Below are 25834 nucleotides of genomic sequence, written 5' to 3' on the forward strand. Positions count from 1 at the left end.
GGGGTGAACTATCCCTTTAAGATAAAGCAGGCTACAAACATAAAAATCCATATACCAATACACCTTATTTTGAATTAACCTGTTAAACATTGCCAAAGTACTACTATGTTTTAGTGCAACCTCCTACAGTACAAATTTCCATGCTGTAACTTAACAAAATAATGTGTACTGCCATGTCAAATATCTGTTATACATACTGACAATTCTAGCATTCTCTTCAATGAATATATTAAATAAGACACAACTGATTCCAAAACATGGCTAGGAAGTTGTTATAGGGCCCACTTCCAAATCTGTATGACATGATTTGGAGTTGCTTCTGATGACTTAATAATACTACTACTACTAATACTACTAATACTACTAATACTACTAAAAAAAAAAAAATATTATTATTAAAAAGTCCAAATAACAATATATAGTGTTTTATTTATTAATAATAATTGTCAATAATAATAATTTTAAATATATATTTTACCACAATACAATTAATATTTCTATAAACTATTATTACTGTTGTTGCCAATAATAATAATAATAATAATAAACGCACAGTATTCAAGTTCCCACTAATGATTACAGAAAATAAAAAATAAATAAAAAATCAGACAAAGTATGCATTCCTTTTTGCTCCTATTATCACATAAATATGAGTTGATAAGGAGTTATGCAAAGGATGGATTTTTGTATAAGTGCATTTTCTGCACTGCCAAGCATAACACAAGCACATGGACCAACCAAACTATGACTGCCAAAGTGCATGGTCTCAACCCTTGAAGCAACAGGGAGCTCTATCACAGAATGCATCTGCACATCCCTCGGTGTGAGATTGGTCTGCGTTGCAGCTCCTCCACAATGAAATAAACCAGTTTATGTGGGTGCACATTGCATTGCTCATGTGTAAATGCACACTGACTGCAGTCTGCTATGAAAACCTGTGACGTTGACTGAAGATTTATATGAAATGAAAATGGAATAAATAGACTAATAAACCACCAAACAGACACTCTATAGTTTGTGCACGGGTGTGTGTGTGTATGTGAGAAGCAGAGAAAAGTGCATTTCTAGGGGCACAAAATGAGGTCCTCCATCACCTTTTTCCAATGACAGTCGGCCCACATACAATACACAGCAGACGCAGACATAGTCCATATCTCCTCTCTATACATTTAATATCACTGCATTCAGCAGAAAAAAAGCCCCTAGCCTTTAGCTCATAGATTCAACCTGTTCAGGTTTTATCTTTAAGGCATAATCTCCCAAAAGAGCATTGATCGTAACTAAACTCCTAAAACATCTAGGTCTGACATCAGCAAACCAAAAGCATTTAGATGTCAGTGATGACTATTCTGTTTTTAGCCTTGGCCTCTTCAGCCATTATTCCTATTATTCCTAAACTGTGAAAATAATAATAATAATAATAATAATAATAATAATAATAATAATAATAATAATAATAATAATAATAATAATAATAATAATAATAATAATAATAATAATAATAATAATAATAATAATAATAATAATAATAATAATAATAATAATAATAATAATAATAATAATAATAATAATAATAATAATAATAATAATAATAATAATAATAATAATAATAATAATAATAATAATAATAATAATAATAATAATAATAATAATAATAATAATAATAATAATAATAATAATAATAATAATAATAATAATAATAATAATAATAATAATAATAATAATAATAGTGGACAAACATATATTTGTCTAAAATAAATAAATAATTAAATAAATAATAGTTGAATTATTAAGTCATGTATTATTATTATTATTATTAGTGTTGTTAATAAATAAATAAATAAACAAATAAATCTATAAAACTTGTCATATACCACTGTTATTGTTGTGTTGTTAAATAAATAATAATTACATAAAACAACAACAACATAATATAAACCTAGAAAATGTAATTACCTAGAACACTGTCTAACACTTGATGGCTTCAGAACACTCTTTGTCATCAGTTAGGAACCTAGCTGTGCTATTTGATAGCAATCTTTCCTTTGAAAACCATGATTCTAGCATTTGTAAAGCAACATTTTTCCATCTTAAAACATATATTACAACCCATGCTCTCAATGTGTTCATGACCTCAAGGTTAGATTATTCTAATGCTTTATTGGGTGGTTGAATGTCAGCGGTGACCAAGTCAAGTAGATGAGCCCCAGAGACAGTTTCCCTGCGAAGACCTCATCAACTAGATGACCATCGGGAAAAGACCACAGGGAAGTCCTCTGCACAATTTGACCTGTGTTGCAGCCTGGAATTAAACCACTGGATAATAATAATAATAGTGGACAAACATATATTTGTCTAAAATAAATAAATAATTAAATAAATAATAAAACATATATTACAACCCATGCTCTCAATGTGTTCATGACCTCAAGGTTAGATTATGCTTTATTGGGTGGTTGAATGTCAGCGGTGACCAAGTCAAGTAGATGAGCCCCAGAGACAGTTTCCCTGCGAAGACCTCATCAACTAGATGACCATCGGGAAAAGACCACAATAGTGGACAAACATATATTTGTCTAAAATAAATAAATAATTAAATAAATAATAGTTGAATTATTAAGTCATGTATTATTATTATTATTATTAGTGTTGTTAATAAATAAATAAATAAACAAATAAATCTATAAAACTTGTCATATACCACTGTTATTGTTGTGTTGTTAAATAAATAATAATTACATAAAACAACAACAACATAATATAAACCTAGAAAATGTAATTACCTAGAACACTGTCTAACACTTGATGGCTTCAGAACACTCTTTGTCATCAGTTAGGAACCTAGCTGTGCTATTTGATAGCAATCTTTCCTTTGAAAACCATGATTCTAGCATTTGTAAAGCAACATTTTTCCATCTTAAAACATATATTACAACCCATGCTCTCAATGTGTTCATGACCTCAAGGTTAGATTATTCTAATGCTTTATTGGGTGGTTGAATGTCAGCGGTGACCAAGTCAAGTAGATGAGCCCCAGAGACAGTTTCCCTGCGAAGACCTCATCAACTAGATGACCATCGGGAAAAGACCACAGGGAAGTCCTCTGCACAATTTGACCTGTGTTGCAGCCTGGAATTAAACCACTGGCCAGAGGAGATCTGGCCCCACGACTGAGCCTGGTTTCTCCCAAGGTTTTTTTCTCCATTTCTGTCACTGATGGAATTTTGGTTCCTTGCCACTGTCACCTTTGGCTTGCTTAGTTGGGAACGCTTAATTTGTCAATATTGCCGGCTTGATTGCACAGACATTATTGATGAACTGGATGATGACATCAATGAACTGACTTTAACTGAAAATTTGACTGTTTGTTATTGTCCTCTTGCATTACTGACAAACCATTTTCCTGCTTGACACTGTAAAGCTGCTTTGACAGAATCTGCATTGTATAAAGCGCTATATAAATAAAGGTGACTTGACTTGACTATAAACAAATAGTTCAAAAAACCCTTCAAAAAGTTTGTAAAACTGTCAGACCTCAATTATCAGTAGTGCCTCTCTGTATGGTTGAAAATAGAAGCTCTGTTCTGTTCTTCCACTCTTTGTGTCAGTGCTCTCTGACACCTCTCATGCCGAGATCCAACACATACCTCTTCCCCCCCCCCCATTATGTCTGTCTCAGGGCTACCATACAGCCCATCATATAGCATACAGGATTTTTGGCATTGTCACACATCAAAGTTGAAGCTTTACTTTTGTCAAAAGAAAAACAATTTGAGCCAAACTTTTATTTCCAACCCATATCTCATCTGTGGTTCAAGTGTCAAGAACCTGCCCCTCTCTCAGGCTCACATTGTCAGTCAGCTGAATGAATTAGATATGCCTAGCACACCAGCCAGTGTTAATATGGGGTTGTATTGAACAGGCCTTGTTTAAGAGGCGGCTTGAGATGAGCTTCGGTTCATGTGTGGCTCATGTAAAATGGTAGATTTGTCATGGCAGGACAAAGCGGGCGAGTCGGATAGGGATGGCACGATGTGACATGAAAGCATCAAAGGAAGACGGTGTGACAAAGACTGTTGTTTTTCATGAAGTAGGCTGAAAAAATATCACTGTCAGTCACTCCAACTGACAGACAAGGAATTCTACTAAAGCAAAATAACGAAAGCAATGTTTTGTCCCTAAGATCTTCCAGGTGTAAGCGATCGTGTGAATATTGTGTAAATATCATAACGAAAGCAATGTTTTGTCCCTAAGATCTTCCAGGTGTAAGCGATCGTGTGAATATTGTGTAAATATCATGTGTGGCAAATATTTGTTGCATATTATTATACAACTCACTGGAATCCTTAATTCTGATTGGCCAACCACATCATTCAGTGGTCCAAATTGTTGTATAATAACCACTAGACGATCTGTTTATGTATAGTATTACCTGTTGTCCCTGCCAACCAATCTCCTCCATTGTGCTTGTTTCATGTCTCTCATAACACTCTCTTCTTCCATAATACAATTATATCAACTTGAATAAGTATTTTCTTCCCCTTTTATTTATTTATTAGGCAAGGATGCACATAAAAAGTGTGGCCATAATCACAAAATGAACCTCTTCAGGATGATATAAGAGTCCTCCACTTCCTGCCCAGTTCTTTATTAACCTGTCAGTGTTTATTTTGACTGTACATTATGACATACGTAGCCACAAATAAATAGTTTTATCAGGAAAGCTGCTTATAAGTACACACTGCTGTTATTTCTACAGTAAATTAATGGGAAGATGAGTACTGTAAAATCTAGTGTCAATTTTTAAAAGGACCGTTATGCATTATCTTTTGTATTTGTTGCATCTGCACAAAATCATCGCTAGCAGATGTGCTCGGCGATATGATATGATGAAAGATTCAAAAAACCAAGTCACTCTGAACAAACCATTAGATTTATTTTAGCAATTTTCTGTATTGTTGTTTGAATTAAGGTGCACAGGGACCCACATTTGCTGATGCCTACATTAAGTAAGTGTGAGGCAGTGTGTCTGAGAAAGAGACAGAAGCAAAGCAAAGTATGGAGTAAAATGAGAATGGAAGAGCAAAGTGGGACAGGATCAGTAAATTACCTCACAAGAAATGGTGATAATATTTTCTCTGTGGACTTGACCTCCTATAAATTACACTTTGCATTTAATAAGCCTTTATCATGAACTTGCTACCTTATATGCATTTACCTAATTAATCAGAGATGGCAGTGCAGTGACTAACTTGCTTTACTCTGTATTTTACCGTGTAAAAAAAACTAAAAAACATTATAATTAGAAGAGATGATCTAGTTTTCTTTAATGAGAATTGATGGATATTCTCCTGATCCGTGAAACCCTTTCTCTTTTGTTCCACCTCCCACCTCTGCTGTCCCTACGAACCCAACTGCAAATCAGCCACTTCTATAAAAACGGCAAATGAGCCTGTGTGTTTGATTAATGGGCTTAATTTTCAGAGGATTTGACTCTGCTACGATAGTCCACTTCACCTCTAAAGCTTTCTGATGATTAGATTTAGACTGTGTCAAAAAGTCAAACAGCTTAGAGACAAGTGTTCCTGAACCACTCCCTCTGCCATCCCCTTCCTGACGCACTTGCTAACCATTAACACCAACTGTAGTCCCATATCTTACATCCTTCTTAAAGACATTTGCCCTGGAAGATAAATGTGAAAGTTCTATTTTGCTAATGCTCCAAACCTCTCTCTGATATTCTAGACAGTGTGACTTTATATGCGTATCAACTGGTAGAGATACTGTTTGTACTGTGGTTTATTTGCACATTTAAGTTTGTGCTTTATGAATACAGCACGCAATTTGTCACAAAACAAGTCAAGATGATGAGGATCTTACAAGTGGAGTTTATTTGTTTTTCGCTACCATGTCAAAACTTGCAGCTGTAGCGGATCAGCTCATGGGGAAATATGAATAATTAACCATAACTAGTTATAATTAACTATTCATATTTTAGATCCACTGTAGATATTTAGCTGACCACTCAGGGTCAACCGTCTTGTCAATTCTAAGAACGTTAATTTCAGAAAGCTACACTTTACACGCCCATCTAAGCGTTAGCCAGATGCTAACAGCCAGCAGTTGAGGCAAAGGGCTTAGCTTAAGAGTTAGCGTTAGTTACAGAATGAGAGCCGGCTCGCATTCCACAAGGTTGTAAATGTATCGGGTTACCATGAAACCAGGGTCTTGTTCGGCGTCCTGGGGTGTTACAAAGTATTTGTGAAATCTAGCTAACAAAATATATATTGTGTGTTGGAGTGGTCCAGACGCTACACCGCATTAATATAGAGTTTAATGTGTGATCACAGGTGTGTGTATAATGCATATTTTATGGCTTCATATGTGGCTCATCCGATCAGAATCCAGTTTCATAATATTATTATTTTATTGTTTTGAGTGTGTTACATAAAACACAGTTGTTTCTGCGCTGACGCCAGAATTTCATAAGAATATTTTCAGTTTTGCAACGTTCAAGTTACAAAAAAAGAGTAAATATTCATATGAGACCCTTTCATTTATAAAGTATTTAATTCACTGGATCATACAATTTTTTTTAAATTAAAATATGATTATTTAGGAAAAATAAAAAATACAAGCAAACAGTACCGTTCAAAAGTTTGGGGTCAATACAATTTTTAATACTTATTTTATTATGTTTCAAATAAATGCGATTTTGAACTTTCTATTAATCAAACAATCCTGAAAAAAAATATATAAAAAAAAAATATTAAGCAGCACAGTTGTGAACACTGATAATAATAAGAAATGTTTCTCAAGGAACAAATTCGCATCATAATGATTTCTAAAGGATCATGTGACATTGAAGACTGGAGTAATGGCTATTAAAATTCAGCTTTGCATCACAGGAATACATTTCATTTTAAAATACATTAAAGTAGAAAACTGTGATTTTAAATGGTAATTTTATTTCATAACATTACTGTTTTTACTGTATTTTTGATCAAATAAATGCTGCTTTAACGAGCATGAGATTATTCTTTTATTAAGATAAATATGCATCTTACTATATCTTGATATATGCCATTACAACGTTACAAGATCTTGGTGAAACCACCAACCCTTAATCGGGACGAATTTTGCAATGTTTGCTCATGTTTGTCTCTTTTTGATGCCATGAAGATGCAATTTTACTCTACTCAGCGACCAGCAGTGTTTTATCTTATCATTAGTTAAAGTCTGCATTTACACAGAGGACCTGTTTTTGGAACAGCACGAAAGAGCACAAGAACGCTTCACTGGCACATCTCAAAATTAACTCCACTCAGCATAAAAGCCAACATAATTTTAATCTGGTCCAAGAAACAAAGCAGAATTTGCCAGCCTTGTAAAAGTTTAATTGGGTAATCCTATAACCCAGTGGGTCAATCCTTGTTATCTCTCCACACAAAGATGGCCACTGCATTATTGAGTAAATGTTGTCTCTAATACATTTACACAGTGACTTCTGATAGAAATCCTGTTAATATTACATGTGAAGCTGGGTTTTGATGATGTAGGACAAGCTAAAACTAGGGCTTTCCCCAAGAGAAACCTAATGTTGCCTTAAGGGAGACTGCCTTCACTGTTTTCTCTCTTCTGTGCTTTGGAGACAGATGACATTGCTACCAGGAAATGGTTTTGTTCTCTGCATTTTTTTTTTTTAAACATGGGTAACACTGCTACGTACAGATTTTGTAAAGAAATAAATAATTATATTTATTTATATTTTAGCAAGCAAGAAAGAAAGAAAGAAAGCCAAAAATAGAATATTTCCATTTCCTATTTCTAAAAAGCTTTAGAAGCCAGGGAATGATGGTATATTCATACGTGAATGTGATTGTGTTTTTCTATGAGTCTCTGATATTTTTGCACACTTGAGAGTGACAGCGAATATTTTTTTTGTACACTGTTTACATTATCCTGCACATATTTTAGCAAGACAGAACAAAAGAAAGCAAGAATGCAAGCAAGGAAGAAAGGGAAGCAAGCAAGCTAGTGTGGCAGGGTAAGTATTCTATCAGCTTTTGGCCCCGGTTGGGGTGTGATTGGCAGACCAATGATATGTAAGCGGCCATACAATTTAAGGATTCTTATTTTGAAGGGTGTGGTGGTGTTGTTGATTTTGGGTTCTCCTCGCCCTGGCCTTTCCCTTTCCATTCCAATGTGTGGTCAGGTAGGATAAGATTCTATTGATGGTGTATTGCTGAGAATGGCTCGAGGCTAATCTGCACTATTTATAGTTTGATTAGAGTGGGGCTGGTGGCATCGGCATCGCGGCACATTTGTGGCGGAGTTCGCTTGCAGGTATGTTTGGTGATTTGTATTAAATTTTTTGATCACTTGCAATGGTGGTATTTATTGTGTGTTGCTCTCAGTAATAGTGACAAAAGCGGGTGTGTGAATGCTAGTCCGTACATTGAGCCACGGCACTTGTTGGAGTAACCATATAGCTTTGTGTTTGGTCTTCGTTCAACCCTAATCGGAAGTACGCCTCTCCCTTTCTCGCACATGGGGTTTAGTAGATTTAGGTTAACGCTTTGGTTTTTCTTTGTTAAATGTAAAGGGAAGGGGGAATGGAACATCACAATCTCTACGCCGATCCCTTGCTGAAGATGCTACATGTGACGCCGCTGCTGTTTTGCTTACGGGCATTTTTTGTGTGATTAGGGACATTTGTACTTCATTGCTTATGGCTTTGCTGCGTGGTGGGTCGTTTGGGCTGATAGCTATAGCTTTGTGTTTCTGCTAAGCTATTTATCAGTTTTATTTTGATTTGCTTAAAGTATAAGTGTTTGTTTTGTTTTGTTTTGTTTGCGCTTTGCGTGGTATTTTCCTTTTGTAGTCTGGGTTTCCTTTTGCAAACCGTGTTAATTTGACTTTGTTTGTTTTTCATTTTGTGCTATATTTGGTTGATTTTATTTTGCAGCTTTATCGCCCACTTATGTTTTTGTTTTGTGCCATGTATTGTACTGGGTCAATGTAAAGAGTTATAATCCTTATTTAATTTACTGCCTTGGTATTCTGGTGCCATTTAGGCACTGCTGTTTGCTTCTGCTGCGTCTTGTGCCGTTCGGAGGCCTGAGTACTGGAGTTACTACGTCCAGTGTCTGTAAACTTAATTTGATTTTGTTGTTTTTCTTTTCATTGTAATATTTGGTTAAATGTTTTTTTTTTTCTCCAGGAGCCAGTGATGACTCTGTGGAGCAGGGGAGGCTAGCTGCTTTCCTTCGGTGGTGTGTTCTTTGTGGGGTGCCGTGTATTGTGGTGCGATCTCTCTTTACAGTGTGTGTGTGGTGTTTGATTTGATGTGAATTTAGGTGGGTTTAGACTACCTCCCAGAGTTGCAGCTGGCCTGCCCTGTTCCTGCTAAGCCTGGCCCTGGAGAATTATTTTTATAATCTTGTGGGTGTGTTTCATGGGGAGGAGGGGGGGGGGTAATTTTATTGATGCTCTTACAACAAAGTATATATTTTTTGTATTGATGCTCACGTCTCACTGCATCTTATTTCTTGCCCTCAATTGGTCAAACGTACATGTGTGTCCTTATTGGGAGTATTCCCTGGTGCCCCACCAGGGTGGCATAGTCGATGAAACTAATTGTGATTTAGGGACTTTTAGACCTATGTGAGTGCCACACTAGCAAGGCAGGCAGGCAAGAAAGGAAGAAAGAAACAGATTATTTATATTTCCTATTTCTAAAAGGCTTTAGAAGTGAAGCCAGGAAATGATGACGGCTGATTTCCATTCAGATCCAGACCCTGAAGAACCATCTGTAGATAGACATTTAGAATTCAACTCATGACCTTATGATAATGTTCCATCAGCAGAAGCAGACAGAAGTTTGGGAAAAAATGGAGGAAAAAAAAAAAAAACAGTCCGCCCTGTTTGCATCATCAGATCACATACACTGCAAGAATACTGTAGGTGCTTCAACATTTCTCCCCCAAACTGGAGACGCAGATGTGTGCCAAGAAGTGCAGTGAGCTCCCGTTTAACAGTGCTGTTAGCTGCATGCCCTAATAATGGTAAATTGTTATTTCATTAGCACTAATTACTAAAGACAGTTAAGAGCAACAGGGTAGGCACACTGTAACTAATTTTCAGAGCATGCTGTAGGTAATTCTTCAGGAAGATTGTTCAAAGGCTCTCCTGATTTCAGCGCATGAAAGGCAGAAAGCAAATCTAAGAAATGATTTGCAACACCTTCTATTGAGACTACCTGAAAGCCTTTCCAAATGGCATGGTGACAAAAACTTTCTAATGTGTCCAATATTTGGATGGCTACCGTGGAGAGGAAAAATAGAGAACAAATTGTGAGCGTTATGAGATTATATAGCTGGCGATGAGGTGGCATAACTGCTATCCTGCAGTGTTAGAAATACTATGGAAGGTGGCCAGCAGGAAATGGACCGGTATGTATGTTACAAATAGCAATATTCTGCTTCGTTGTGAATTGTAAACGCAGTACCCACACATACCTACTACTTACAACCTGCATGATGCCAGCATCCCTATAAAAAGGATGGCGGCCGATGCTCTTTGGCGACCCATTAACCTTTTGTTTGGTAGAGAACAGTGTATTAATTTGTTTTCATTAAATTATTCCTAACAATCAATATCAGCCGCAGGAAATACCATGATCACAATTGGCAGGCAATGTTCACTATGGGAATCTTTAAAATGGTCCGTCCGAGCTCAACTTTGGAGAAGTCTCTCTAACGGCTACATTTGTTATATGAAGCAGAGTGTGTAATTGCCTAATTGCCTAATTCAGTTTAATTTTAAACAGTACTTACATTGTTCTAAAAGTGTTTCAAAGGCAGGATAATCAATGCCATGATTATGACAATGTCCCAATCATTCAAGCTACATATTGTATGTAAGAAATAACCCCTCCATTGGTAGTTGTAAAAGTTGATCTCAAAGGATAATTCTGCTATTGATCAACAATAAGTAGTTGTTCATGATCGCTAGACTATAGAGAACAATTAAGCAATAAGCACAAGAGTGCACAGGATTGCTGCTGTATTGATTATCAGATTGTGACTATAGGCACTCACGGTTACATTAGACACAATATAGCCATTTTTGTTAGAAGAAAGGATCTGTTGCTCCTTCCGTTACAACGTAACTTTATTTCTTTAGCAACATAAATTGTTTTAAAAGACATGATCAGCCAAATAAATACATAAATCTTACATAATAATAATGTAAGACAGCTACAGTGGGGAAAAAAAGTATTTAGTCAGCCACCAATTGTGGAAGTTCTCCCACTTAAAAAGATGAGAGAGGCCTGTAATTTTCATCATAGGTATACCTCAACTATGAGAGACAAAATGAGAAAAAAAATCCAGAAAATCACATTGTAGGATTTTTAAAGAATTTATTTGCAAATTATGGTGGAAAATAAGTATTTGGTCAATAACAAAATTTCATCTCAATACTTTGTTATATACCCTTTGTTGGCAATGACAGAGGTCAAACGTTTTCTGTAAGTCTTCACAAGGTTTTCACACACTGTTGCTGGTATTTTGGCCCATTCCTCCATGCAGATCTCCTCTAGAGCAGTAATGTTTTGGGGCTGTCGCTGGGCAACACGGATTTTCAACTCCCTCCAAAGATTTTCTATGGGGTTGAGATCTGGAGACTGGCTAGGCCACTCCAGGACCTTGAAATGCTTCTTACGAAGCCACTCCTTAGTTGCCCGGGCGGTGTGTTTGGGATCATTGTCATGCTGAAAGACCCAGCCACATTTCATCTTCAATGCCCCTGCTGATGGAAGGAGGTTTTCACACAAAATCTCACGATACATGGAGGTTATTCACTAGGTTCCCCCGTGTGGTTCTGGGATTTTTGCTCACAGTTCTTGTGATCATTTTGACCCCACGGGGTGAGATCTTGTGTGGAGCCCCAGATCGAGGGAGATTATCAGTGGTCTTGTATGTCTTCCATTTTCTAATAATTGCTCCCACAGTTGATTTCTTCACACCAAGCTGCTTACCTATTGCAGATTCAGTCTTCTCAGCCTGGTGCAGGTCTACAATTTTTTTTCTGGTGTCCTTTGACAGCTCTTTTGTCTTGGCCATGGTGGAGTTTGGAGTGTGGCTGTTTGAGGTTGTGGACAGGTGTCTTTTATACTTATAACGAGTTCAAACAGATGCCATTAATACAGGTAACGAGTGGAGGGCAGAGGAGCCTCTTAAAGAAGAAGTTACAGGTCTGTGAGAGCCAGAAATCTTGCTTGTTTGTAGGTGACCAAATACTTATTTTACCGAGGAATTTACCAATTAATTCTTTAAAAATCCTACAATGTGATTTTCTGGATTTTTTTTTCTCATTTTGTCTCTCATAGTTGAGGTATACCTATGATGAAAATTACTGGCCTCTCTCATCTTTTTAAGTGGGAGAACTTGCACAATTGGTGGCTGACTAAATACTTTTTTGCCCCACTGTATCTATAACATTCTCTATCAGTAACAGTAGTAAGATTTTTTTGTAGGGTTTAGAAAGTGTCCTGGAAACGGATGCATCACTTCTTTTAAAAAAGTCTCTTTGCCTTTTTGAAGAACACAGAAGAAAGTGAAAAGAGCCTAGTCAGAGTAACAAGAGAAAGAATAATGAATGAGGTCTTGTCTTTTTTCATTACTGGAGTGAAGTGGTGAGATGATGCAGGATATGGAGCTATACAGATGTGGGGGGTTAGAAGGTGGAGCAGAGAGAGGCAGAGAAATACGCAAAGAGGATCATGTAGGAGGAAATAGAGATATCCTTTAATTTGAGACCAATTGCACAGGGGAGATGGAGCATCATGCAGCAGACACTTGAGAATCGTCCATCTGCAAGGTAATAAATTCCATGCGTATTAGCATCCAGTTTCACCCACACTCTATATCTCTCACACAGGCACACAGAAACGGGCCCCTAGGTACAAGCAGTCTCTTTATGGCTATGGAAAAACATTGTAAATGAAGAACTGATTGTTGGGTTTAAAGAGCACACGGGTTCTGCTGTAGAAGGGAACAGACTGTTTTCATGCTTCCTTTATGTGGCTGCCAGACACATAACAAAGCTTACTTTGATTATAGCTAATGTATAAAGAGGGATGTATGTGCCCCAGAAAGCTGTTTGAATTTGCATACACTGTCATGAAAGGTTAAGGTTAATAGCAGTCCTGAAAAAAAAGCTAAAATGGCATTTTTAATTAAAAGAGTATTTTTAAAATTGGTTTTAATACATTTGAAATAAATTAATCAATTCATACACATTTTGTGTAGAAGTATGGCTAGTGCAATTCACATCTTTGGCTTTCAAAAGCCATTTCTTGTTCCAAGCAGCACAGCATAGTGCAACAATTTCAAAAATTGCACTGGAAACCAAAGCGAAAAGTTGGGGCACAAATTAAAATACCAATGTGTATTCAAGAACAGCAAACATACATTTTACCGAGAACGACTGGTATTTGTCAACCATCAAATAACAACTTCTCTCAGAAAGCCTGCACAACAGGTATATTAATGTATATTTGACATGCTACACTGCTGGTTAGTCTCCATTCACCTCTGACAAGCGCTCATCACCAGGACAATCAGAAGGTACTTTCAAATTGCACACTTAACCAGAGGTGGGTGGATGCTGATGAAAACCCTGTAATACAGAACAAAAACTCCCCATTGTTCCTTCACACTGAAATCTGCAGCATTAGATGTCCTCCTCTGTCCTATCCTTGCCTGGCTAACCACCCGCAGGGGAATGGCCAGCTAAGCGGCATTTACAGTGTTTTCAATTGGATATGATAAGCTAATTCCACAGGCCAGCATTCTGATTCCCTCTAATGTTATTTTTCTTTCTTTTTAACATGGCCAGCCTGGCCCCGAGCAGTAAAAGTTGAAATTGGACAGCTTTAGATTGTCCGATTGCCCGAGATATTCAATTATCAGAGATTAACCCATAAAAACAAGTGCATCTGGCGCCATCTCTGATCTCACAAAAGTCTAAGGCAAGAGACTACAGACAGAGGAACTGCATATAGAGAGAAAAATATATATTATAATAAATATATATTATAGCAACTTCCTTCTTGTTCAGAAAAAAATAATTTTATATTATTATATAATTTTTTACACAGCAGGTACTTTACTTATTTTAGTGATAAAGGTTTCACCTTCACCCAAACTAGCTGGGATGGACTGCTTGTGAAAGTGCTAAATCAGGTCAACTTCACTCTGAAAAATGAATGAATGAATGAATGTAAGCACACCCTAACTCACAGATATATTGATCTGAAAATTGTAAAAGCTAAGATTCTAAAGCATTTTCTCTTTTCAGAGCTGTCAAAATATAACATTAATAATTTATCACATTACAAACAGAATTTATGCTGCAACATTGCTTGAACAGTTGCAATGGCAATTGCACATAGTTATTTTCTACATAAATAGTTCAATCTACTTATATTTTTTTCCTCAAGAGTTAAAATAAAATTCACAAACTAACTTTTCACATTCTACATAATCATTATAGAATGCACAAACTAGTATACAACGTTTTTGTCATGTTATTTATTGTCAAATATCGACAAAACACTGTTAGTATGCACAGTATTACGAGACCATGCTGTCATCTACTTTTATTAATTTCCACCAACTATGGTAAATGTCTGAAAAACTCGAACATTGATTACCTGTGGATTACTTATTAAGAAGATTGATTATAGGGAGCAGTATACCATGAAAGATACATTTAGAACTCAAATGGTCCATTGTTTGACAAACGTAGTTTTTGCTGACCAGCTCGAGAATCATCAAAAATATCAGTCAGTCAGCATCTGCATTGTTAATTTATCAGCTGTGGATTAGATGAGCCCCATCAATCCTAGTATTGGCAATTTAAACACGGCATTGACCTGCTATAACACTATGGCTCCAACTGATGCTTGCTAAAAAGTGGCTCATAAAATGGCCCCTTGTAACTCTAACCGCACATTATCCAATGATCCAATCAGGCGATTGATTCGCTCCTGCCTGTCCATGTCTTAATCACCTTTAGACATACAGTGGGTATAGAAAAGAATCACCCCGCTTTAAAATCACATTTTGTTGCTTTGCAGCCTGAAATGAAGACGGACACCGTTTTTATTTTAATTTTTTATACAGCTGTATTTACTCAGTGCAACTTAGAACATCCAAGGGAAAGATGTAACACCAATATGTTAGAAAAAAAAAAGAATTACCGAGTTGGAAAAAGGATCATCCCCTTGTATCAGTATTGTGTTCTATTTATTTAACATTTTGATACTGCTTTGCAATTTTACTGTTTTTACTGTATTTTTGAACAAATAAATGCAGACTTGGTCAGCATAAAATAAATCTTTAAAACACAAGAAAAGGTCTTAATTATTCCCAACTTTTTATATTCCCAACTTTATGTATACACATACATGCTTTTCTTTCAAAAAAAAAAAACTTTTGAAGTTCATAGGGGATATTGGGCAGCCTTGCAGTATAGGTGTACAACACCATGATGAGTATGTGATGACAAATCTGAAAGTAATGCATTAAAGGGAAAAGGTGAGGGAGGGAAAGGCTGATCTATCTGTCCACCCAAATGTGGAGGCGCCTCTGCGTTAGATTTCCTCAGAGGCCAATAACTCTGCTCGAAAAGGGATTATGCCATTTCAAAGGTCTGGGTCACCACAAATAGACTTGCTCCAATAGCCATCTATCGTGTTCGGCACACCATTTAATACAGCATGGCCCCCCTTTCCTGCAGAATAATATTTACTGCCTGCAGCAATGCATTTGGAATCATGAAGGACCGAAGGCCGGTTCAATATTGGTTACATTCATGTCGATATTGATTCTGCATAATCATTAGAGAAGGCAGCCTTTCACCCTTCATCTCATCGGGAAGGTCAGAGCTTTAAATTCAAGTCTATGTGACTTCATGAACTGGAGTGGCACTTAAAGTCACACTCTACAAGAGATACGGGCACTGTTCGCCCTGAATATAAAGGAAGGGGAGCTGCTCCAGATTAGGGTGACCTGAAAAGACCGGAACTATGTTGGTAAGGTGACTCACAATACAGAAGACAACAGCCTTTCATCCCATAAAACAATAATTATCTGAAAAATAAGGCTGATTTAAAAATTTGGACACTGTGTCAACAGATGCATGCATTCAGAAAGTTCAGGCAGCAAGAGTCGGGACTTTATTCAGGGTCTTTAAGCACTCAAGGGCAAGAAGGCCAAACAACCTGAAGTTCATTTTATTCTCAAAAAAAAACAAAACAACATAACATACTCCAAACTTTCACACACATACAGAAACTCAAGCAAAAATCAATAAACCTCACTAACTGGCCCTATTCAGTCTTGATGGCCATAATGCATTACTTTAAATAAAGTGAATTTCCATTAACAGTTGGATCTTTAGTTTTTTTCTGATAATGTTTTTTTTTTCTACGCTGACTAGAAATGTATTCCATCCAGATAGCAATGATTTAAAACTGCTATGTTATACATTAATCAAATTTCAATTAATTTGTTTTAATTAAATGAATAAGAATTAAATATGCAAAGGATTATCTAAGTCATTAAAGCACTAATTGGAACAAAGCACTTATATTATAATACTCAATGTCTGAACAATCATGACTCTAAGAAATAACATAGCACATTTGAATCGATGCAGTGGTTTTCTAGTTAACACTGCCTCCAGTAAATAACTACATTTCAGATACAGCTGCAAGAATTCTGTTCTAAAGCTCAGTTTTTTTTTTGTTCGTTTTTTTTCCGGAAATAATATAAAAAGCAAGGAATTCTCCACAGAGAGGTGGGGATCAAAACAAGACAATCGTAATGAAGCATTCACATAACAATGAAAAATGCAAAGACAAAATTAAGAATACAATCTGGCTCAAAGAAAAGGCAAAGCGGGACATAAAATGAGTGATCCATAAAATATAATATTCAAATATATGCAAACAAAAGCTTCACAGAATGATAAAATGTTATCATGGGAGGGAATACAAACAGATTACAGAGAAAACAAGGGATGTTGAGACGTCAAACTAATGAGGAAAAGCACAACTGCGTGTGGCATCGTCCTCAGGGAATGACGTTCGGGAGTTTTGTTCCCGAGACCTGAAAGTGGAGACCTTTTGAAGCCCAGACTGAAAGCTCTCTTTTTAGGATCGCATCCCTAGTGAGCCAGCTAGCTGAAAAAAGTAGGTTATATAGATTCAAGTGCATACAGATGCAGGTCAGGACTGCTCAGCAGGTATTCTTTTTTTTTCTTTTCTCCGTATTATGAAGACAACAATGAGACTTGCGTGACTGTACACAATGCTCAAAGCTCACAGGGATGAGTGACGTAACTTGCTAATCATTTAGCAGGCACTGTTTTTAACAAACACACCTTACAGAACATGTGCAGATCAGCTGGATGGTTTAATATCTTGCTCAAGAGCTTCAAATAAAAGGCGCTGGTAACTGACCAATTTGGTTACCACCATCCTAGAAGACAAAACTGTATTAGTCTACAGAACATGCATTAAAAACTGCAATCGCTGAAGAACATGGGATGCAGAAAAACGTGACCCATCCTCAGAAGTGGAAAAAGGGCAGGTTAGTGACTGGCTGAACATGAACAGGAGGACAGGATAAGTTTACTGCAAAAGAAAGACGAGCAGAACAACAACAAAATAAAAGTTTGTTGTGCAAACTTTGGAGAAAAGCCTCAAGGATATAGAACATGACAAAGCTGTTTTGAAGGGTGTGTTGGCGGCAGGAGCCAGAATGAAGGACCAGAGTCACTCCGCTATTTGAATCGTGATGGACCATGACGTCCTTGCGGCCTTCACCTTCCAAACAGCCTTTCTTACCTCTATAAACTGTAAACGTATTCTTCATCTCGCCTTAAATGGGACTCTTTATAACCTGTGTTTCAGTGAATAAAAGCATATCTATGTTTTGATCAGCACAGTTAAAGGAGACATATCATGCCCCTTTTTACAATATGTAATATAAGTCTCTGGTGTCCACAGAATGTGTCTGTGAAGTTTCAGCTCAAAATACTCCACATATCATTTATTATATAATTTTAAAAATGCCTATTTTGAGTGGAAGCAGAAACACACTGTTTTTGGTGCCTGTCTCTTTAAATGCAAATGAGCTGCTGCTCCCCGCCCCCTCTTCCAGAATAGAGCTGCGTCATTACAGCTCGGACCTGCTAAAAAACATCTGTTTTGGTTCTGATTATCATGTTTATCAAGCTGTTTAAGCTTCTGATATATGGTTTTCTGAGTGCACACATCCAAAGCACACGGACAGAAAGCGGCTGTCACAGCATGTGAGTACTAAACTAAGTGCTCTTTCACAAACAAGTTTATGTTAAAAACACACATGAGTTACAAAAACAGTCGGTTATGACTGTGAAGGTAAACAGCTGGGAAATAAATTGCATGCTTATTTTAGATCTGTGTGGCAGCAGCAATATACAGTAAATAAATCAATAAATCCACTGCTCTCTTGTCTCCTCTGAGGCTGGGACTCTAAATAGTGTTCTGTGCTCGTCTGTGCAGCCAAAGACAGAACAGTTAGCATTAGAACTGGTACACCGTTGTCGCTTGCGAAATCAAATGACGGCTCTGTGTGTGGAAACTTACAGATTAAGGGGCTGTAATATTATAATGAGATCCCTTTGCAACGTCACTAGGGGAGCGAAATCAGACGCGCTTGTTTTCTTGGACGCTTGCAGAAAATGGCTTACCAAAACAAAGTTACTGGGTTAATCTTTTTCACGTTTCCTTGGTTGGTAGATGCACCGGGGACCTGATTATAGCACTTAAAACCTGGAAAAGTCCGATTTTCATTATATGTTACCTTTAAGGCATACTGTAGTGAGGGGACTGTTAATAAGCACAAGGGAGTTATGTGAAGGCCATCCATTAAAGAATGTGTAAAAGTCCGATTGCAGTGGCGGGTACAGCTATTTGATGATGCATAAATCATTCCGGTGATCAGGGGCAGGTGAGGAACATAATTTTATTACAATCCACTGTCTGCCAGCCATTCAGAAGTTGGCCTTCATCATTGATCTGAGACCCACATTCCGTTTCCTTCTTATAACGGCTATAGTACTCATATAATAGCGACATTGCCAAATCTATTCAGTGGATTCTGATAATCTTGGCAAGGTATTATTCACATATTATCATGTGTGTGCGAATGATGCAAAACATAAGCAGCTTTAAAATATTTATTTTAATTAGTTTATAAATATATTAATATTTCTTTATTATAATTATATTAATAAACAAACAAACAAATAAGGTGGATAAATGTACAGTCACCGTAATTTTAATATACTTACTAATATAACTATACTATTAGGCAAATATTTGAGACCCTAAACCTACTAAACTACAACAATTATTAAAACCATAAAACAAAATCGCCAAACTAGCCCATACATCTTTATTCCAAATATTTTGAAATTGTATTTAAGTTATTTGCTGAAAACCGCCAGAATTCACAAATCAAATTCAAAAAGATAAATCAGATCACAGATATTCTAGAAACAACTTCTTTTGACATCATTGAATGCAATTTAATGGTTTTCAGTGTTTCAATAAGTGCTATCTGCAACTGAGATTCAAGTGCTAGGGGGATTTTCAGTTAATTATGAATTTAATTTGAGTTTGATCCTCAAATAAAGCTATGATATGGCTTCACAAATACATTGAATATGGTACCAGAGTTAAATTAACAAAAGGCACAAGAGTGATGTTTTAGAGGAGCAGGATAAAGTTGCTATAGTGACGTTTTCTTACAAGAATGTGTTGTAAGTATTTGAGAAGAAACAAAACTGGTATAGAATCAACATAAAAGGCTAATGTAAGCATTAGCAGGTCTTCTTGCTTAGGTTTTCATTTCTTTACTGCTAATCATCCCTCGGCAGTAAGAGAGATTATTTTCGTTCTCCATGCTGTGATGTCACAGGTGGTAAGACGAAGAGGGAGAGAGCGGGACACGACAGAGCAAAACCCCAGTCACCTCATTTTATTAACACAAGTCCATTCTCTAATGCAATCTCTGCTAATTAAGGTCACCATACCCACATCATAAATATTTCTCTACACCCACACACAAGGTCTGCTAGCTGTGCCTGAGGCTTGGAAAGCTATCTCTTTCTTTCTCTCATTCTTTTTCATACTTCTATTTCAAGGCCAAAAAAAAGAGAATACATCTGTTTATAAGCTCTCTCTCTCTCTCTTTGTATCAGGTGAGGCAGATGGGAGGAAACAATTTCCAAGATGTTCAAATTCTCACATAATGACCACTAAATGACACTTACATAAACTTTAGTGATAATATAATATAACATAGCAACCGTTCAATGATAATGTGCCACAGTCACACAAGAGTACTGATCGTGACCTATGACCTTTAGGGCTTTGAGACAAACCTGAAGGGGTGCCGGTGAGTGGCAGCCTTGACATTTAATTTGAATTCCATCAAAAGGGTACATTCACACATTATTATATTTGCAGATTTTGTTTTAGATTGCTATTAAGTAAAAGGGTCAGTGTGTGAAAACTGTGTGTGTGAACCAGACAAAGCCATGACAGAAAAAAAAAAAAAAAGATTTGACTGAGGCTGTGATTTTTTTATGAATCGTTCTTTTTTCTACTTAAACATTAATCAGGAGCGTAAAAGTACCAAAATGAAATAAAAATGTGTATTTTTCAATACACAGTCTTACTGTGCATAGTTGATGTTTTTTTTTTTAAGTTTGTCTTTATAATCTTTTATCAAAAAGATAAAACTATTCTGGTATGCACTGTAAATCTAATTAAATGTAATCGATTTCCACCCCAATATTAAGTATTCCATTTCAAAACATCAGATTATTGATCTCAAGTACCAATCAAAACTCCACATTCCTCATGTATCCACACCAAACTAACAACTTTGGCTGATACTAACAGCAATGTTGAAAGCACCACAGAATTATAGTGTTTTCATTTTTTGCCTCACAAATGGCCTACAAATAGTTTAAGTGGACAGTACACTCAAAAAACAAAAAAAAATAAAAATGCTTATTATTTATTCACCGTCACTCACCCTGTTCCAAACCTTTTGCACAAAAAAAACATTTTGAAGAATGTTTCAACTGCTTTTGTCCATATAATGAAATTCAATGTGCAAAGCAACATTGGAGCCCATTAACTTTCATTTTCAAAGCATATTCTTTTGTGTTCCACAGAAAGAAAGGCATATATGTTTGGAACAACATAATGGATGAACTATCCCTTTATCTCTGGCACATTAAACCGGGGTATGAAAAAGCATTCTAACATTAAAAAATGACATGCTTCACCTTCAAAGCCCGACACACAAGTAAAACACCAGCAGTGTAACCCAAGCAGACATGATCTGCTAAAAGCAGCCGGAGTGGAGGATGATCTAAAGTCAGCAGAAGCATTAAATACATGTAAATATGAGGGAAATAATATGAGATTTTCTAGAGGAAGAGATGCACAGGTTACTGTGCGTGAAACAGAGTTTATATCACTAAACTGCTTTCCCCATTGACAGTTGACATATTTGTGTGGGATGATGTGTTTGTTTTTGTGCGCCAGTTCGTGTGTGTGTGTGTGTGTGTGTGTGTGTGTGTGATAGAGAGACAGAAAGAGAGTGAGAAAATAAACGTGTGTCAACAGGTTCACATTAATAACCCACACCTCAGCTGGCCTACAACTCTGCAAATAATTTAATAACCTTTTAAATTGGCAGTTCTTAGTGCAGTGCATTACAGGAATGTAGAACAAAAGACGCTAGAACCAGACGCTCTTGCAGTCATTTATAGTCTGCAAAGTGAATATGATAAATAGAAAGTATTATTTAAAATGTCCTGAAATCGTTAACATTAACCATTAAGTGAATGGTCAGAATGGCTCTCTGAAGAGATAAGGCCTTCCTCAAACTCACATTTACTAGCTTGTATTTCTTACAGGATGAAATCATTGTTACATTTCCCGAGATTATTGCTATACAGATAAAATATAATCCATATTCATATTCATGTCTCCGTTCTCTTGCTATTGATTGCAAGAGAAAGAGAGAGCAAAAGAGAGGGAGATTTTTTTACAGCAGTACAGACATTGCATCAGGGTTGATCTGCGACGTGTGACCTCTATTTCATCAGGCTCCTTGACCCCGGCTGGAAACAGATTAAATACATGCATTTAATGCAAGATTGCAAGAGAAAGAGAGAGCAAAAGAGAGGGAGATTTTTTTACAGCAGTACAGACATTGCATCAGGGTTGATCTGCGACGTGTGACCTCTATTTCATCAGGCTCCTTGACCCCGGCTGGAAACAGTGACTATTGATCGGCTGGAGGAACAGACATGAGCTGCTTGGCTGTTCTTTATTCTGAGATAATAACAGTGAGGGAACATTTTATTTGATGAAGTCAGGGAGCGACACTCTCTTCAGGTAGACTTTGTGTGTGTGTGATCCTAACCTAGCTATACTTTAGGGACAAATTTGTAGAGAAATGTCCCCGGAATGTAGTTAAATCTGACAAAACTCATTTTGGGGACGTCCTCAAAGGGGAAAGAGGTGGATAAATAATATATATTTTTATACACACTATCGTACAAAATTTGAGGGTTAGTTTAGTCAATATACCAAAATATTTAGAATTGATATTGATATTGATTTACATTTTACATTTCCCAAAATTGCCACAAAATGTCTGTGAAGTAAATTCGTCAGCCATTAAACAAGAACATTCCAGTAGGTCAGACAAATCATGCTACTACAAGTCCTTCAAGGCCCCACAGGTCTGTGAAAGTACCCTACCACAAAATGCACAAATACGTCACCATAAAAAAAAATATTTCAGAAAAGATTTGAAGGTAATTGCATGTGATAATATGCATATTTTAAGTCAAATTTAAGCACATTAATATTAAATATATTATGGAATCTGATATTAAAACATTTCCCGTCTATCTAAAAGCACTGAGAACTGCTCTCTCAGACTGGTTACATTATTGATACCATGCTCAAAATTGAGTGCTGAACCCAGTGTTTCAGAGTCAAAAGCAAATTGCTCCTTAAGCTCTTCTTTAGGAAAGCAAGCATCTAGATGCCACTCACAGGCTTCGACGACAAACAGAATATCTCACATTTTCGTCAACAGTGGTCTCATGATAAACTATGAAATACTGTACTGTATGTACCCTTGTATATAGCAAGGAAAATGTGTGCACTTGTGTGTGCTAAAGCCTATATAGTGACCGAAAGCAAGTGTGAGAACATGTCAGGATTTATCTGTTTTACTAGAAGTGATCCTCTAACTCTTTTGAAAAGTTCAGTTCAGTTATATGCCCTTTTGCATTTTTGACATATCAACACCAAACACCAACCTTCAGATAAGCGTCTCTTTCCCATTCAGCCATTTTACCTCAGTCACCATATTGCTCTTCGATAATGGAAATTAACTGCATCTTTGAAGTCGAGTCACGAGAGATATTAAAGAGGGGGGGGGAAATGTTAAAGTCATTCCCTGGTGTCATTCCCCCTCTGTGATCCGAATCCATGTTATCAAACACAAATTTGTCATTACAGAATTGAGCTCCACTGCATCATATTCCGTCATTAAATTGCCTTGGCTTGGCGAATTACTTCCTGAAGGCCACCTCGTGCTCTGACTGATAGTGGCCTGCGGTGCCCCAGATAAAAATCATCCGCTCGGGCTGAATGAGATGAGCAAGATGAGTGAGGGGGTGTTATGTTACTCACCTCCACCAGCTTGTTGGCGTGCTCGCGGAAGACCTGCGCATACTCCTTAACCTCTTTCTCGTTACCGCTCTTGGCCGCCTCTATCAGCACCAGCAGAGGCACGTTTGTCTCCAGGAAAGAGTCAGATATGTGGTCCATAACAGCCTTCCTTAGCTAGGAAAAAAAAAGATAGAGAGAGCAGGGATCAGTTGATGTCCTACATAAACTGTCCAGCAGTTGAACTTGTACTTGGACCTTTGACTGTAAGGCATTTACAAGCGATAAACTCCAGGTTTAACACGGTTTCTAATAGAGAGCTTAAGTGTGTTCTGGCGTTAAAAACAGCTAGATGGAGCGCAACGGAATTGAACAGAAGGTGCGCTTATAGGTGCATTAGCTCCAATACACCGTCATGTAAACACTCAATACACTTCAGATGCTTCAAGGGGGTCTGTAATACCTGGAGAAAGGCACCATTCACATCCATCTAAATGGCAGTTTTCACCTGGAAGTGTGTGTTTTGAAATTTTCCCTTTTCTTTATGGAACTACAGAATTTTTTTAACCAATTACCCGAGTTGTAAATGTCTGATGGCAAATATATCATAATTTAAAAAAAAAAGCTTTTTTTTCCCATAAAAGAATACAGGACTACTTTTGACACTTGGCAATATTTGAGCATAGCAAGAGAGCAAAAATGCAAATTCTAGAGTACATACAAAGAAAACAGCAGACAATGAAGGAATAGTAAGCAACTTGAGGTGCCTTGCTTAGGGGCAAAATGCTAAAAGCTCATGGCTTGCTAATTGCAGTGATCAAGCTAGCAACCTTTGCGTCACTAGCCCTGAGCATAAGCTAGTTTCACAACAACCTAAAATACACAGGCATGCATTTTGCCTCGAGGTAAGAGAAAAGCTTAATATATCTTAAACAGGATATCTAGCTATAGCTACATCCTGTTAAATCATTGTTATAAAATTGCCCATTTTAGTAGCAGAAACACATCATCAGCAACATTCACAGTAATACGCAGAGAAAACATTGGCGGCTATTCTAATGGGGCAGTAGGTAGAGTCCCATGACACATGTCCTCTAATGGATGATGGGAAACATTCCTAACAAGCAATAATTATCATTCAGTGAGGCATGCACATATCTTAACCAATTAAAAACCCTGTGCTAGGCCATGGTCGGCAGACAGTAATGATAAATTATGGCTGAATGCGACGCATAATCCATCACTGGCAAGAAACTTGGCCAGTCAGATCTTGAGACTTGAGATGCCCTTAAAAGGGACATGCCATAGAAAACAGTATTTTCTTTTTCTCAGTTCAAAAATCCTAATAAATCGACAAAAATGAAAGCTGTGTGGTTATGAGGTTACATTCACACATCAGTAATCATAATCTGAACTACTGAAAAAGGGATATTCATATGTTTTTGTAAAACGGCATATTTGTGCACATTTAAAAAATGCAGTAGCAAACAGTCAGATTAAAAATTTCACCAAATTATTGGTAGAAGAAAATTATGTTTCCCCTTCAGGAACTTGAGCTGCGTCGAGTCGCTTTGGGAACGCCCTTGCGTGACCGCGTTCTGAAGCACGTGTCAAATCAGTCCAATGGAGCAGCGAGACGTCACAAGCGGGGTGACGTCAGCACCAGAAAGTATAAAAGCGCATCCAGCAGAGCGCAAACCAGCTTCTGCTCTTCAGTAGCGCTCTGTGTATGTGTCTGTCTATTTACTGTTGTCTGTCCACACAAGCATATATAAAAAAAAAAAAAAAACAATCATGAAAAAGTCTATGGCGAGCGAACGGCATTACAAATGCTGTGTTTCTCCCTGCCCACGATATCTGGCGGCGGGGATACACACGATTTGTGTGTCGTTTGTTTGGGAGTGGAGCATGCACGGTCAGCTTTCGAGCAGCTGATTGTCATCACTGCGAGTTACTCTCGCTGCGTATGCTCCGCTCTCGCCTGGCTGTGTTTGATGAGAG

General features: G+C 37.0%; 1 protein-coding gene across 1 annotated transcript in view; it reads right to left on the reverse strand.

Annotated features, from left to right (window-relative positions):
- Positions 1-25834, reverse strand: part of LOC107558616 (catenin alpha-2) — a 128391-nt gene that overhangs the window by 62940 nt on the left and 39617 nt on the right. The window contains exon 3 of the mRNA XM_016242278.1: positions 23858-24010. Within this exon, the coding sequence (XP_016097764.1) occupies positions 23858-24010 (153 nt within the window). The remainder of the gene's footprint in view (positions 1-23857; positions 24011-25834) is intronic.

The sequence above is a fragment of the Sinocyclocheilus grahami genome, unplaced genomic scaffold, assembly GCF_001515645.1.
Source record: "Sinocyclocheilus grahami isolate Dianchi unplaced genomic scaffold, SAMN03320097.WGS_v1.1 scaffold653.1, whole genome shotgun sequence".
Lineage (NCBI taxonomy): Eukaryota > Metazoa > Chordata > Actinopteri > Cypriniformes > Cyprinidae > Sinocyclocheilus > Sinocyclocheilus grahami.